Here is a 17,186-nt window from a genome sequence, read left to right on the forward strand (position 1 = left end):
AATTCTTGCACCTTGAAAGGAACTGTGGGCCGTGAATCTGCATTAGGCACAGGGGCAGTTCTCAGCCCATCCTCCGAGACCCCACCCGAGCCCTCCCGCTGTGGCTCCCAGTTCCCTCTCTACCTATAGCCCTGCTCTTGCCATCACCACTCCCACTGCTGATGGCACCAGCATCCGTTGATGGTGTGAAATGATTAGGGCCAGCACCAGCAGCAGGTACAAGCAGGGCTGGCCCCTTTGGTGGGTGCAAGTGGCAGCAAAGAATTTTCAGTAACCACCAGAGGCTCACCCTGATGATGACAGCGACCAGTGCCCCGCCTTGGTCTGGCGCCCCTGCTCACATGCTCCATCATCCCATTGGAGCCAACACCCGCTATGATCCGCACATGCCCCCTGGTGGTCAGCACACATGATAGTGACCGATTGTTCAGTTCTGCTGTTCGGTCTATTTGTATTATATATTAGCCTTTTATTATATAGGCTTATACAATCAGTCTATGATTTGGCTGAAACCTGAATGACAGCAAATACTTAGCTTACATTTCTGGTATGGGTCAGATTTCAGGGAGCTTTTTTAGTTTACATCTTGAAAGTGAGTAACAGCCATGTGACAGGGTTCTTGCTATGTTATGGGGACTATTTGGCTGCGATAGTGACACCATATGGACTTAGCTATTTGAAACAGGTTATGCAGCACAGAACATGGCTTTCTCAGATGTGTCTCCATGTTTTTGTTTCAGTTCTCCACACACCATGTTTTCCCTTTGGCCACCATATGGGCAGAGCCACTTTCTGAAGAAGCAGGTGCTGTGTAAGTATGGCTCCTACCCCCACCTCTACCCTAATTCTCTCTTCTGTTACCCAGGTTACTAATCTTAGATGTGAAAAAAGGTTTAGGAGGCCTCTCCATTCTGCATAATGAGGCTTTCCCTCCCAGCATGGAGATAGTAAAGTGGCTGTTGTCATGACAGTCATGACAGATCATAAGTGATGGAAGGGCTTCTCTGTTGCTCACATCCCCATCATTCAACACAGAGCAAAGTAACTGTCCTTTCTTCTACCCTGGGAGGAACACCCAGCTCAGGGCTACGTTTACATTTAATTGACTTCTGCTCCTCTTGTAATAAACAAGTTGCTTTTCATGTGTGAGGATTCATATTGTAATGACAGGTTCTCATACCTACTGGTATTTATCCTTATGAATGTTTTAGGAATGGTTTGAAGATAACTACACCTGAGGAGCAGTTCACTCTCATTTCATCAACACCCCAGGAAAAGGTGAGTCCAGTATGCTATGTTATTTCCATCTTTAACTTCAATATTCCTGTCTCTTATGATAGTAAAGAAGAGATAAAAATTGTTCTCGCTTAGCTCATGATCTGTGATTATGTGATAAATCTTCATTAAACTAAGACTATAGACTTTTTTAATGTGTGTGACTTTATTTTAAACAAATAGCAGTGAATTCCAAGAACCAGTCAGCATTACTCAATATGAAAAGCACTAGAAAGGCATAAAAATTATTCACATCAAGAACAGCTAGCAGGACTCAACACAATGCATGATGAGTTACTGCCTTAAGCTCACTGGCACTTTTTTTTCCTTTTTTCTCCTAGACTAAGTGGCTACGGGCTCTCAGCCAGGCTGTGGATCAGGCCTTGAGAGGGGCATCTGAACATCCACCTTACGGAGGTGGCAGCAGCGTTCAGAGGCAGGAGCCGCCCATTTCACGCAGTGCTAAGTACACTTTCTATAAGGATCCTCGCCTGAAGGATGCCACCTATGATGGACGCTGGTTTTCAGGGAAGCCTCATGGAAGGTAAAAATGTTTAAGATTTATGCCCGGGGTGAGGGTGATAGTCTAATTACTGAGAAAGTAACGATTATCTGAGACCTTACTTGACATGTATTATTCTTTGTTTGTGCATTTCAGAGGGGTTTTGAAGTGGCCAGATGGAAAGATGTATTCTGGCATGTTCAGGAATGGCTTGGAAGATGGGTAAGAAAATTGTGTAAAACATGAGGATAAATTCATGAGGGTAACTTCAGTCACAAGTTATGTTATTTTGTGATCAGAGTCATTTTCAAAACAAGTAGTGGATTTTTTTGTTTTTCTTACTAGAAATACATACCATGTATTAAGGTCTGTAATGCAGATGTGTGAACACGGAAAGCTAGGAATCTAGGGTGCAGCCTTGGTTTACCTAGAGTGAATCAATGACCTTGACAGCGGGGTGGCCTCAGTTTACACAGCCAGCCTTGCACCTGTTAAAATGGGACTGTGTTTTCTATCCACTTCTCGATTGTGAAGACAGAACCTTGGGCGATGTAGATGGTGAGACTGTTGGAATGTTGCTGCCCCCTGTGTACAAAGGACATACAGAAATTTTTCTTTATGTGGTTTAAAATCATCTTAATTTCTGTGAGATGCTAAAGGGAAAATCTTATAAGTTCTATATTATCCTATTGATACTCAATGGCATTACTTTTTTATAAGCTTGTCATGCTTTCTAATTCTTAAATATATTTATATGATGAACTAATGGCAATGAATTATTTTGTATTATGATAGAGAAGTCATTATTTTACTAAATATTACTATATAGATTGGGTAGCTGATTTTGTGTATATGCGATAATATGTTTTTGTGATGTCTTTTAATTTCCTATTTGCTAGAACTTTAGGGATAAGAAGAGACTTTAAATAATCTGATTTACCCCCCCTTATTAAACAAGTGAGGGTTCGGGGTACCAGGACTTACCCAGGATGATGTGGCTACTAAGTGGCAGTGATAGACCTAGGACACAGGTTTTCTGTTTTGCTTTGGACCTGTGATAAAACATTTAATCTCTCTGCATAGTGGGGTTGATATCTCACTCCTTTGATATTTGCCCAGCAGCTTAGGTAATAGATACAGGGTAAATCAAGACTTCGTATACTCCTTTCCTCCTATTGGTAAATCTTCTCTCCTCATTAAAATGTTTACAAGTGTCTACATGCAAAAGTTGACTATGTCATACATGTATCTGCTCTTTTTCATTCTCCTGGCAGGTATGGAGAATACAGAATCCCAAACAAAGCACTGAGCAAAGAAGACCATTATGTGGGCCATTGGAAAGAAGGAAAGATGTGTGGTCAGGGAGTCTATAGGTAATAACTTTGGAAAGGTTGTAGGACTGGTGTTGCTTTTTCAAAGAACATTCAATTTAAATGTTTGTATAGCCAAAATTTCAAGGAGTAAATTTTCTTTGCTCTTATGTCTGAAACTAAAGTATTTTTTTTTTAAGTTCTATCACAAGATGAAAGTATTAGGTTTTTATTTAGTTCGTAACAAAACTACAAACTTTATAAACCCTTACTTTCACATAGGCTCTTCTAAATGTCTTGCCTATAAATTTATGTTTATTATATGACTCTAATATGGACAAATCTATCATTCTTTCAGAGATCACTCATTTCATTTTCCTATTGGAAATGAGATTTGATTGGCGAAAAATAATCATATAACTAATCATTATAATTACCAGTAAGACATGAATATACTTTTAAGTTTCCTAACTTTGCAAAAATAAGCATAAAAATTAAATGTGATGTGATGTTTATCCATCCCTTTTAACCACAGTTATGCCTCTGGTGAAGTGTTTGAAGGTTGTTTTCAAGATAACATGCGTCATGGTCACGGTCTCCTACGAAGTGGAAAACTGACTTCCTCTTCTCCCAGCATGTTCATTGGCCAGTGGGTAATGGATAAGAAATCAGGATATGGTGTCTTTGATGATATCACAAGGTACAGTATTCTGCTTCTAATCTCAAAGTATTTCTCCAAAAATAGTGATGATTCTATGAAGGCTAACTGTCTTTATTCGATAATGTTGAGAAAAATTTTAATAAGAAGACATGTCAGACATCATTTTATTCATTTATTTGTGAACCAAACTATAGGTTACTTCTTTATATTGTCAGGATCATTTAAAATTAAAATTGGTACTATTTTTCTTAAAGCTTCACACTTAAAAGTTTTTAGTGTTTCAAAGAGGCTACCAAATCATTAACTATTATGCAAAACAAAACAAAACAAAACAAAAAAACCTTGAAATTAATATAATAGATGAGAGTGGTAAAAGGTTAGAAGGAAATTACCTGTGGAAATTCCATATGCAGTCCTAGCATGGTATTTAAATATCTCTTGCTCAGGTCTTCCTCTCAGATCAGACACAGGAGGGGGGTATACAGTTGCTTTTTTCAAAGAATCATGTGAATTTAAATGTTTGTGTAGCCAAAATTTTCAGTGAGTAAATTTTCTTTGCTATTATGTCTGAAACTGTCTAACATCTTTTTTTATGCCATAATCCAGATATCAAGCTTAGTTAAATTCATGTAAACGTTGGGGAGGTGTGAAGTTCTTTTGAACCCATATTTGAGTTGGCCTGATTTGTCTTTGGACTTAATTATGTACTCTTTTCCCTTCGTGTTGTTGTCATAATGCGAAAAATTTGCTGTTGCCCTGGTTAGTTGCTCAGTGGTTGGAGCATCGGCCTGTGACCATTAGGTTGCAGGTTCAATTCCCAGTCAAAGGCATATGCCTGGGTTGTGGTTTTGATTCCCAATCCTAGTCAGGGCCCATGTGAGAGGCAACTAATTAATGTGCCTCTCCCACATCGATGTTTCTCTCTCTCTTCCCCCCCCCCCCCCCTTCCATGCTCTGAAAAAATCAGTGGGAAAAATAGCCTTGGATGAGGATTAACAAAAAAAAAAAAGTTTTATGTTATTACTAAAATCTATGCTTATTTAACAGAAGTTTGTGCTTATTTTGTCTTTTTAGTGGAGATGAGTAAAATTTCTTTTGTATGGTAAACCTTATTTCTTTTTTCTCTTTTTTTGGTAATAAAAACTTTTGAGTAATAAAAAATCTTCATAGGTTTTGAGTTTGCCTATCACATTTTGAATAGTTATATATTTTAGAGTTGTCATGGATATACATGGAGTAGAAGCAGATCTCTGTCGGTAGACTATAATATTTAATCCCTGAGAGAACATTGCTCTGAGGAAGACACCTTGTGCTGTCTTATGTTTCATGTTTGAAGCAATTGGATTAACCACTTGATCTAGAAAAATTTAAACACATACCAACCTAGGACGATGCTTGGTATCTTTCATGTGATGATTGTTTTTCCCCCACCTCATCTTCATCATCATTGATTTTTCATCTCTTTTCTCTTTCTATGAAGGGGGGAAAAGTATATGGGAATGTGGCAAGATGATGCATGTCAAGGGAATGGTGTGGTAGTTACCCAGTTTGGATTATACTATGAAGGCAACTTTCACCTTAATAAAATGATGGTGAGTGGAACATTTACACAGTTACTATTAATTTTTTAAAAACTCCTATGTCATTAACTTTTAAAATTATTTATTAATGTTCTACCTTCTTAGTACTATTTTTCTTGTCTTTAAAAGTAGTAAGGCTTTAGGGAATATGTACTCCCAAGTTGTCTGCATTTTATGTATTGTGATTTTTGTTTTGTTTTTTCGCCCAGGGAAATGGGGTTTTGCTTTCTGAAGATGATACTATCTATGAGGGAGAATTTTCGGATGACTGGACTCTTAGTGGAAAGGTTGGAAACTAACTTCTATCTCTCTCTAATACAGTGCTACTCATTTTCCTTGATTTTTTTAAAAAGCTAACTTCATAAAATTCACTTGTTTCAATGATTTTTAATAAGAGTTGTATAACCATCACTGCAATCCAATTTTGGAGCATTATTGTCATCATCTTCTGCCCATCTGAAGTCCGCCCTCATTTTTAACCCAGTCCCAGAGAACCTCTAGTGGACTTGATTACTCTCTAAGTTTGCTTGTATGATATATAAATGGAATCATACAGCTCATGGTCTCTTCTGTGTGGGTTCTTATTAGCACAGCGTTTTTGATGTCTTCCCTCAAACATTGATGTGACAGAGGCACATTAATCAGTTGCCTCCCACACATACTCCAACTGGGGTTGGAGATCCAACCCACAACCCAGGCACATGCAGTACTTCATTCCTTTTTATTGCTGAATAGTATTCCAAAAACACATTTTGTTTTATCTCTTCCTTCATCAGTTAATGGGTATTCTATTATTTCTAATTTTAGTATGTACATATGTTTTTATTTCTCTTGGGTAGATGCCTATGAGTGTAATTGCTGAGTTGTATGGAAAATTGATGATTAACATATTATGAAATTGCCAAATTGTTTTCCCAAGTGGCTACAGCATTTTGTATTCCCCCCATCATTGTATGAGGTTTCTAATTTCTCCATGTCTTTGCTAATATTTTTTAGTTTCTGCTTTTTCTTCCTTTTTTTTTTTTTTTGCCATTCTAGTGGATATGAAGTGTTATCTTGTGATTTTAATTTGCATTTCCCTTAAAACTAATGATGTTACATCTCTTTATAGCATATTTTCACATGCTATAAATTTACCTCTGGGCACTGTTTTGGCAGAACCCCATGCATTTGTATAAATTGTGTGTTCTTTTCATTTAGCTCAAAATATTTTATCAATTTTTTTCTGTGAGTATTGTGTGTGTGTTTTTTTTTTACAGGGTTTATTTTCACATACCCTTTCTGCACTTGCATATACACACAATTAAAAAAAAAGAATTGGGGGTTGGTAAAGAATAAGTTAAAAAGGGAAATGTTAACCATTTGGTGTTGTTTTTTCTCTTGGTTTTTTAAATTGAAAATACTTCTTCTAATTCCACATTTTCTCTAACTTTACCTAGGGAACACTGACTATGCCAAATGGAGATTACATTGAAGGTTATTTTAGTGGAGAATGGGGATCTGGCATAAAAATCACTGGAACCTACTTTAAGCCTAGTCTGTATGAGAGTGATAAAGACAAACCCAAAGTTTTGTGAGTAATTAATGTTAATTCTGGATTAATTATTGAATGTTTTGAGTTGTCTTGCTTTTATCAAAGCTGGTTAATATTTTAAGAGCAGAGCAAGTTTTTGAAGGCTTTTTTTTTTCTTTTTTCTTTTTTTTTTCTTTTTTTATCAAAGTATAACCTCCTTGAATTGTTAGCTAAATCTAAAGTCTTGGTTTAGATTAAAGCCCCTAGAGCACAGATGTTTAAAACAAAAGTTCTGTATGTAGAAATAATATTACTGTTAATGGTGCAGGTATCCAAGTTCATTAAAAAAGAGCATTCTTAAATGGAACCCTTACCTAATTTGATTTGAAAAATAAAGATCAGGCATGTATACATATAACTAGTGGAATAGTATACTCTTCACTCATGGAAAAGAAAGTTAAAATCTAAGTCTTTATGTTATGTTATGTTATGTTCTCTCAACAAGTTTTTGGATGTGTATTTTGGATGTGTATTTTCCCTTATTGATTTCAGCTTTAGCTTTGTTTTTTGATAGCATCTCAGATTCTTGGTTCTGATGGGAGCTTGATATATTTTTTATACCATGTATATTCTTAGAGTATTATTAGAACCCAGTATTCAATGTATTTCACAATTCCTATCATGAGTTGAGCAAAGCACAGAAAGTCCTTGTTTTAACAGGAATCAACTTTACAAAATCAACTCTGTGTAAATGGAGAAAGCAAAGGAATCCATTCTGTGTGCTTTGTACTTAACAATTCATAGACTTTAGTGTATGAATAGTAGTTAAAAACATCACTTAATAATTTTTATTCAGTGTTTTAAAAATAGATCCGACATCAGTGCTTCAGACACAGAAGCACTCCCGGTTGTTTATTAGTTTCTTTTTATGATTTTTGCACAAAAAAGGTGATTAATAAAAGTGTGGTATGACTTTTTATAGCAGGAAACTAGGAAATCTGGCTGTGCCGGCTGATGAGAAGTGGAAAGCAGTGTTTGATGAATGTTGGCGTCAGTTGGGCTGTGAAAGTCCAGGCCAAGGGGAAGTCTGGAAAGCATGGGACAACATTGCTGTGGCCCTGACTGCCAACCGGCGCCAACACAGAGACAGGTGGGTGAATGCCTGCCCAGCACAGAGCAGTGCGTGAGAGGAAGATGAAACTTAAAACCAACGAGTAGTCAAGGCACACTTAACTTAAAAATATAATTTAAGTCAATGGTGTACTTTTTTTTTTTCTGGGTAAGACTGATAAAACACCTCCCTCCCCACCTTCTCTTCTACTGAACTCGGCTATAAAACCACACCAAATACATGGACAGCTATTTGAACACTGAAAAGTAAATGCCAGCTAGTGTCCTGGGGAAGAACATCCGAATTTAAAGGACCATTGAACCAGTCATGAGTTAACTAGGTTTTTAAATTGAACTATCCCTCAGCCTGAGCGCAGTGTAACCTGGAACGTTGAAGCAGGCACTGTTACTGCAGATTGACAAGAGACCCAGAAAAAAACCTCTGCTTTGGCTCAAGATGCGAAAAAGACTCCTAAAGCTCAGATAGAGTGGGGGAGAAACACTGGGACTTCTTTCTCTCCTCCATTTTCTCATGCTCCGGCCTCCACTACTTCCATGAAGGGGCAATGCCAGCTGCTTGGGAAGCCATGACGGGAAGCTTGCAAGAGCTCAAACTCTTGAGGAAATTCTTTAAAAAAAAAATAAATAAAAAAAAATACATTTTTTATAGATTTCAGAGAGGAAGGGAGAGAAACATCAATGATGAGAGAGAATTATTAATTGGCTGCCTCCTACATGCCCCACACTAGGGATCGAGCCCTGACCTGGAATCAGCCATGACCTTTTGATTCATAGGTTGACACTCAACCACTGAGCCATACCAGCCGGGCTGTTTTTCTACTTTTTCTTATCCTTTTCTCCTGCTTTTCTTTTCCCCATCTGCCCTTTTTCATAGTCTTATTTTTTAACTTAGTAACTTTACAAACATTGCTAAGCATTTAAGTTTGGGTCTTCTTTTTTTTTTTTTCTTTCTGTATTTGGTATAAATGGGAATTGATTATAGTGTTTCATTCATGAAGTTCATGATTTTTACCCTCTACTCCATCAGTGGAAAAAATAGAAACTTCCAAAATTGACTAAAACTGAGCTTGCCCTTGTGTGTGCTGCGGATGGTCAGCCTTCACTTACAGAACCTGGATGAACTGTTGTTTAATGTTCCCAAGGAATGAGAATGCATGAACTTTTATATAAAACCATATCTTATTTGTATCTCTAAAATAGTGTAAAAATAATGATTGTGTATTGTTCCTAATTTCGGATTGGTAATAATCTAATGATAGCACGCCATTACCAAACATTTCTGCCGATTATAAGTCGTGTGTTTTGTCAGCCTCTTCGTCCAAAGCTTCCATTTACCCATTAATGTGCTTGCTTCACCACCTGCTGTAGCAACCTCATTATCTCCTTACTCCTTGAGCTCATTTTTATTTCTTCCTATGCCCTCTGATTTGATTTCTTTTTTCCTTCGCTCTTCCTTTCCATTTTATTCCATTTTTCTCTCATTACTGACAAATCTATCACCAGTTTTCTCTTCAGGCTGATATAGTAACTTCCAACACCATGGTTTATAGTGAGGTAAAATCTTTAATTTATTGTTGTTATGAAGTCACCTTAAATGATGCTTTGAATGACTGTTAGATAAACTTAATAGCAGGTCAGTAGCCATATATGTGCTCATTGGGGGCAAACGCTCTTCTAGATCCTCCATTTTATCCTTTCATTGTCAATTGTTTTATAAGCACATTACAATCATCTTGCTTTCTTGATGTGAAATTCATAAGAGGCTTTCTTTTCTCTTTTATAGTCCAGAGATACTAAGTCGTTCACAGACTCAGACACTAGAGAGTTTGGAGTTCATTCCTCAGCATGTTGGTGCCTTCTCAGTGGAGAAATATGATGACATCAAGAAATATTTAATAAAGGTAAAGCTAGAGTCAAAATTACTCTGGGCTTGTGGATCAATGATGCAAAACCACAACATATCATCCAAGTCTGCTCTCTGCTCATTTTTGTCATTTTCCTGGTTTTGCTTCTATGTATTTCTTTTGTTAATTCTCTCCCTGCTCAGGCCTGTGACACTCCTCTGCACCCCCTGGGCAGGCTCGTGGAGACACTGGTTGCCGTGTATAGAATGACATACGTGGGCGTGGGAGCCAACCGCCGGCTACTGCAGGAGGCTGTGAAGGAGATTAAGTCCTACCTTAAGCGGATTTTCCAACTGGTGAGGTAAGAGATCTTTCCATGAAAAGGTGGCAAGTTGTAGAATACTAGTTTATACTGTTTAGGTATCTTTGTCCTAAATCTAGAGATTATAACTTGGTGAAGAATCATTAATGTTTTCCTTTATCACAGAAACTATTCATCAAGAAAATGGTTTTGTGCCAGAGATCCTTAAATAGATTGAATCATAAAAGTACATCTTTAATTTATGTTTATGCTATAAATATAAAAAAAGAAGAACCTTAACCATTGTGAATTAATTTTCTTTATGTCTTTCTTTTTAAAAAATATATATTTTATTGATTTTTTTTTCAGAGAGGAAGAGAGAGGGATAGAGAGTCAGAAACATCGATGAGCCAAGACCCATTTGGCTCAGTGGATAGAGCATTGGTCTGCGGACTCAGGGGTCCCGGGTTCGATTCCGGTCAAGGGCATGTGCATTGGTTGTGGGCACATCCCCAGTGGGGGGTCTGCGGGAGGCAGCTGATCGGTGTTTCTCTCTCATCGATGTGTCTATCTCTCTATCCCTTTCCCTTCCTCTCTGTAAAAAATGAATAAAATGTATATTTAAAAAAAAAGAAAAAAAAAAAGAAACATCGATGAGAGAGAAACATCGATCAGCTGCCTCTTGTACACCCCCTACTGGGGATATGCCCGCAACCAAAGTTCATGCCCTTGACCGGAATCAAACCTGGCACCTTTTAGTCCGCAGGCCGACCCTCTATCCACTGAGCCAAACCGGTTTTGGCCTTTATGTCTTTCTTACTCATTAAGTATAACAGAAGGCTAAAATAGTATTATTTAACTGTAATTTTGGTATGAAATAGAATAGTCTTATTTGGATTTTATCTCTAGGTACCATCACAGAGAGGATAAAGTTTAATGTGAAGTTTTGTCCCTGAGTATTTATGTCCTGTTCCTTGACAACAGTATCATCTTTGTTCATTTACTCAACAAATATTTATCGGGTGCATCTCTATGTTAGTCACCATTCTAGCTCCTGGGGGAATTTATCAGAATAAAACAGCACACAAAACTTTTTTGAAATCTGTATCGTCCTGGAGCTTACATTGTAGTGGGAACAGAGTAGACAAAATATACAATATGAATGCGATCTGGAAAGAAGATGGGGCTGGAGTAAGATGCTGCTGTTTAATAGAAGGTCATGGAAGCCTGGCTAATAAGGTCATATCTGAACAGAGACTTGGAAGGAGGTTAGAAAGCAGGAAAGTAAGCATTTTTTGAAAGTTTTAAGGCAGTAAGCAAATCTGGAACTGGGTGTAAGCCAACAAAATATTATGTTGGAATAATTATGCAAAAGTTTATCATTTTGTCCCATAAAACTTTCTTAAATTTATGTGGAAATGTTTCAGCTTTTTAGGGCATTGTGACCTAAAAGACCCTGGGTTGTGAGTATTTCCACTCTGGCATTAGCAAGGGTATAATGAAGATAAGTTTCCTGACCTTCGTTAGCTTTACCAACTATGAAACTAGGGGGTAAGTCTACAAAAATAAAGAAGATTGCAGACTGTATTTAAACAGCAAGGGTCACAGTTAAAGTCTGTAAAAATAAAGAGGACAATAAACTTGTTCATGGTAAGACCTATCATTTGAGATTGGAGTTAAAATGTAGGGAAAATTCAGAGCCTAGAAGAAAATCCTCAACAATTTGGCAGTTTAATCACTTTAAGATTTTTTCCAGCAACTTGGCTTTTTATATAAACACTGATATTTTTTACTTGAAACCTATAATACTCTGAGAATAATGGTCTCTGCTCGAAGAGTTTATACAGATTGACATCCGATGGGATTATCCAGTAAAAGAAACAAAGATCAGAATTTTTCATTCTTAAATAACTAGACAGAAAAAAAGCCATAGCACATGAAGATTTTTAGTGGTATTATTCATTAGCAGCATTCTTAATTTTATTGTCAGAAGCATCAGTTAAGAAACTCAGACAACTAAAATATTTAGTTGATATAAAGTTTGATTTCATGGATCCTTAAATAGATTAGTTAATGGGAATGTGTTTTTACTCTTTCAGCCTCTCTTAACGTGTAATTCCTTAATTACGTGTTTTATTCTCCTTAGGTTTTTATTTCCCGAGCTTCCTGAAGAGGGCAGCACCATTCCTCTCTCGGCTCCCCTGCCCACAGAAAGGAAATCCTTCTGCACTGGGAAGTCAGATTCCAGATCCGAGTCCCCGGAGCCGGAGCCGGGGTAAATGGAGGTGGCGGAGATGTGAAGAAACGGGGTGGCGGCCAAGTGACCCCAGAAAAGTTGTTTTCTCTCCATCTCAGCTTCCTCTTTTCTAAAGTGATGTGGTTGGGCAGGTGATCTCTGAGGTTCATTTAGCTCTCAAGTTCATGAAAGTGCAGCCCCAAATGACTGGGCACAAAGGCTGCTGAGGAAAGCCTCCTTAGGCTGACCTAAAATAATCACCGAGAAATCATCTCACAAGTGGGTTTCCAGTTAGATTTTGAGTTATGAAAAGAGTTCACAGTTGGTCCAAGACAAACTCGGGGGCTAATTAGCTCCTCATGTGAACTCCATATGGAAAAGTAGAGTGATATTATAACTACTCCTTAACTCAATATTTCCCACCTCTACTTTCAACTTTGATTCTGCATTGAGTTTTAATATGAATGATTCTCCCTGTCACTTCACTGTTTTGTAGTTACGTGGTAACCAGTTCTGGGTTGCTGCTTCCTGTGCTCCTGCCTCGGCTCTACCCACCTCTGTTCATGCTCTACGCCCTGGAGAACGACCGTGAGGAGGACATTTACTGGGAGTGTGTTCTGCGACTAAACAAGCAGCCAGATATCGCCCTGCTGGGCTTCCTTGGGGTTCAGAGGTACATACAGCAGTTATGAGTGGAATCAAGTGGTTTTAATTTAAAATGTAAATAGCATTATCAGGAACTGAGTACTTTGATATCTAATTATGTATACAATTTGCAATTTATTCACTTATTTGCATATCTGTCTTATTTCACAAAATAGTGATATTTAACAATCTTTATTTTTGAAGATGAGTATGAACCCAATTATTCTTTAGAAAGTATATTTTATTTGTGTGTGTTCATGCTTTATATATATAATTTAAATTTGAGTTATGGTACTGATATTTTGCAGTTTTTAAAGCAAAATATATATACATTCATATTTTCAAAGAAAGCTAATTGTATTTAATCTTGGGTATGCTTCCTTCCCTTCTTGTTCCTCCTTCCCCATACAAGATTTCTAATTCAAAAGTTTTAGACGTGCTCTTTTGAAAGATATGGTTTCTTGTTATTCCAGGAGAATACTAAGTAATTATGCTTTCTTGTGCTAAGGCTGATCACCCCAATGCCCATTAATTATATATTTGTGCTAACAAAAAAAGGGAATAAACCTGAATTGGAAAGTAAATCTTTTCAGTGGGAAATAATTTAATAATAAAGATGAGATCAATAAAACTGAGTGAAGGTAAGATTTTGGCCATTATTAGGTCATATTTGTAATGTATAGGGATTTTGGAGTATAGAATAACAGATCCATAAGAGACATGATAGACTTTAAATTAATTCTGGAATGCTTATTAAAACTTGACCTGTCTGTGGTACAGGTATTTTAAATGGGGACAGGAAAGCCAGTATAGCCATCACCTGTTTTTATGGGGGTTAATTTACTATAAGTAACAACTTGTATTGACAAAGTATGGATTCCATTGCAGGAAGTTTTGGCCAGTGACCTTGTCAATCCTTGGAGAGACTAAAAAGGTACAGTAGATTTTAGTTTCCTTAGCAACTGTGCTTTCCTTTGGAACGGGGGATTTGAGATACTAGAAATTTCCATTTCACTTTGGTAGAATGGTACCCAAGCATGAGTTACTCACCAAAGACCCGCACTCTGCCATTGGTATTGTTTTATTATTAGAGTAAAAGATAGCTTTTCTCATTGAGCTTCATAAATACTCTTTTTGCAGGTTTTGCCAACCACAAAAGATGCTTGTTTTGCCTCAGCCGTAGAATGTCTACAGCAGATCAGGTAATCTCTTATTTGTTGGAAAAAAACACATAAATCAAACTAGTGGTTAGTCTATTAAGATATTAATGAGATCTTGTTTTTACTTAAGCTCTAAGCGCCCCTTCCCTCCTGGATGTTGTCAAACTCAGCCTGGAAATAAGAAAGGTTCTTTTGAGACGTGTTACCTTTCATGCTACAAAGCCCTTGTATTATCAAAAGTAGAGCGCCTACGCAGAAACTTACCTATCCAATCACATCTTTAGCCAAATGGAAATTAACTAAATTTCCTCAGAGAAGAGCCTGCAATAGGAAAATAAGATCCACTTGGTTAAAGGAGATGACATGTGATTTAGTGAATTCTTCCAGGTGAATCATAGATAGTTGGAAGTTTCTTTTCCCAGAGAACCATTGGGTTGCAGAGGTCAACACTTCAGCAACTCATGCCTGATGTACCTCAGGAGGGAATACTCTCAAAAAATTAGTAACAAATGGCTCTCTTAAGAAAATTAACAGGTATCTTTTTATCTTTCTCCTCCTTTCCCCCCAACAGCACAACATTTACCCCATCCGACAAACTGAAGGTCATCCAGCAGACTTTCGAGGAGATCTCTCAGGGCGTCCTGGCGTCTCTGCAGGAGGACTTCTTGTGGTCCATGGACGACCTGTTTCCTGTTTTCTTATATGTGGTGCTACGGGCCAGGTGACCAGTCTTTCTGACTTCAATGCTAGTGACCACTTATTTCAACATGTGTGCCTTCTGTTTTATTTGAACTGATGACAGGAATATGCTCCCCCAAACTAAAAAAATTCTATTTCTATTAAACCATTCCATTATGTCATTACCTCTTAGTTGAGCTATTTTTTTCTTTCCCCCTCAAATAGATTCAGAAGGAAGATGTACACATAAATGATTCAGTATCTTTTTCTCATTGGGCAGGATTAGGAATTTAGGCTCTGAGGTACATCTCATTGAGGATCTAATGGACCCATACCTTCAGCATGGGGAACAGGGCATCATGTTCACCACCTTGAAGGTAAGTATAGGTGTTATTTAATATTATCTTAAAATCTACCTTTCAGTTTCCATAGTATATATCTGACATTAGCCAGTTGTCTTCTTTATATAAGTTTAATGCAAACATTAAGTGCCTTTCGTGCACATATCCTATATAATAAAAGCCTAATATCGAACCAACTGGTTGCTATGATGTGCACTGACCACCAGGGAGCATGTCCAACACAGGAACTGCCTCCTGGTGGTCAGTGTGCTCCCACAGGGGGAGTGCCGCTCAGCCAGAAGCTGGGCTCCCAGCTAGTGAGCGCAGCAGTGGTGGCAGGATCCTCTCCTACCTCCGCTGCAGGCGAATCAGTAAGGAGTGAGGGGTCCTGGACTGTGAGAGGGCGCAGACCAAGCTGAAGGATTACCGCCCCACCCCCCCCCCCGGAAAAATCTCATGCACCAGGCCTCTAGTTGTTAATATTTTAAAATATGATATATTAAGGAAATTGACCTTCTAAAATATTAAAGCAAATTATTCACCACCCAATCTCCTTAGAAATTGATAATTCAAAGTTTTATAAATGCTTATAAATGTAGAGCATTTATATAAATATAATTCTGAAGAAAAACAAGGATTCAAAAACTTTCCAAGCTACTTAGTGGTACTAATGTAAAACACAGGAGGCAGTATGTAGAGAATGAATATAAATTGCATCTTCTTTCCCCCCATATATTACTGTAGCCAATAGGTACAAATGAGGTTCTCTGATCTGGGTTCTCTAGGGATTGTTGAAAGCTATTTTGCTTCCCCCACCTCAGTTTTTCTTGGACTATGGTAGAATCATTGTGAAGTTTATTGGAAGAACAACAGAAAGAAAATGACAAAAATACTTCTGAAAAAAAGAGGGAGAATAAACCCACTCTGCCAGTTAGTAAAATGGTATACAGTTACAATAATTAAGATAGTATATCAGCCGAAACTGGTTTGGCTCAGTGGATAGAGTATTGGCCTGCAGACTGATAAGTTCCCAGGTTCGATTCCAGACAAGAGCATGTACCTTGGTTCTGGGCACATCGCAGGTAGGGGGTGTGCAATAGGCAGCTGGTCGATATTTCTCTCATTGATGTTTCTAACTCTCTATCCCTCTCCCTTCCTCTTTGTAAAAAAAAAAAAAAAAAAAAAAAAAAAAAAAAAAAAAAAAAAAAAAATCAATAAAATATATATATTTTTTAAAAGATAGTATATCATTGTCACAGGAATAGACAACTAAGTGGAAGAGATAGCTCCCATGTAGGCTTTATAATGAAAACTTCACATATAAAAATGGAAACATCAGACACAGAAATGGAAACGAGAAGTCTTACTAAGTAAATGGTAAAGCAGTGGGATAACTCACTAAGAATTTTGGAAGGAGAGTGGAATCAGGTGGAATCACTGATATTGCAAATTACAGATGCTTTAGGGCAGTGGTCGCCAAACTCATTAGTCAACAGAGCCAAATATCAACAGTACAGCGATTGAAATTTCTTCTGAGAGTCAAATTTTTTAAACTAACGCACTTCTTCAGAATAGACTCGTCCAGGGGCCAAAGAGCCGCATGTGGCTCAAGAGTCACATGTGGCTCACGGGCCGCAGTTTGCTGACCACGGCTTTAGGGTTAAAGATAGAAAAGGGGAGAAAGAAGGAAAGGCAGACATTAAAATGAGGGGAAAAACTAAAATTTAATGTCAGATTTCTGCCTTGGTTAATTTTTTACTTTCCAACTGAAATACCATTTTTATTAAATAAACTGAAAAAGGGTGGTGGGAACTGGGGAAAATACTGACCACCAATGACTTACTTATTAACTACTTGTGTTATTGAAGAGCATCTCTAAACATATCACCGAGGAAGAAACTGAATTATTACACTTACATGTAGGAAAATGCTCACCCTTACTGAATATTGTAATACCACAGATTTAAACACCGTGTCATTTTGTGCCTGCTAAACTAGCAAAAATGTTT

At 37.5% G+C, this 17,186-nt stretch overlaps 1 protein-coding gene across 10 annotated transcripts in view; it reads left to right on the forward strand.

Moving 5' to 3' along the window:
• The window catches only part of ALS2 (alsin Rho guanine nucleotide exchange factor ALS2), a 52,645-nt gene that overhangs the window by 33,166 nt on the left and 2,293 nt on the right, over nt 1–17,186 (forward strand). For 3 of the 10 annotated variants that reach the window (XM_036421544.2, XM_036421548.2, XM_036421552.2), the window contains 18 exons: nt 741–811; nt 1,212–1,278; nt 1,617–1,819; nt 1,934–1,999; nt 3,052–3,150; nt 3,623–3,787; nt 5,229–5,340; nt 5,538–5,615; nt 6,768–6,901; nt 7,824–7,991; nt 9,756–9,873; nt 10,020–10,177; nt 12,264–12,392; nt 12,850–13,026; nt 13,887–13,932; nt 14,139–14,200; nt 14,730–14,879; nt 15,117–15,213. In XM_036421544.2, the coding sequence (XP_036277437.1) occupies nt 741–811; nt 1,212–1,278; nt 1,617–1,819; nt 1,934–1,999; nt 3,052–3,150; nt 3,623–3,787; nt 5,229–5,340; nt 5,538–5,615; nt 6,768–6,901; nt 7,824–7,991; nt 9,756–9,873; nt 10,020–10,177; nt 12,264–12,392; nt 12,850–13,026; nt 13,887–13,932; nt 14,139–14,200; nt 14,730–14,879; nt 15,117–15,213 (2,100 nt within the window). The other 7 variants (XR_004984972.2, XM_036421545.2, XM_036421546.2 and 4 more) reach the window with 7 other exon arrangements.

Source organism: Pipistrellus kuhlii, unplaced genomic scaffold (genome assembly GCF_014108245.1).
Source record: "Pipistrellus kuhlii isolate mPipKuh1 unplaced genomic scaffold, mPipKuh1.p scaffold_m20_p_7, whole genome shotgun sequence".
NCBI classification, from domain to species: Eukaryota; Metazoa; Chordata; class Mammalia; order Chiroptera; family Vespertilionidae; genus Pipistrellus; species Pipistrellus kuhlii.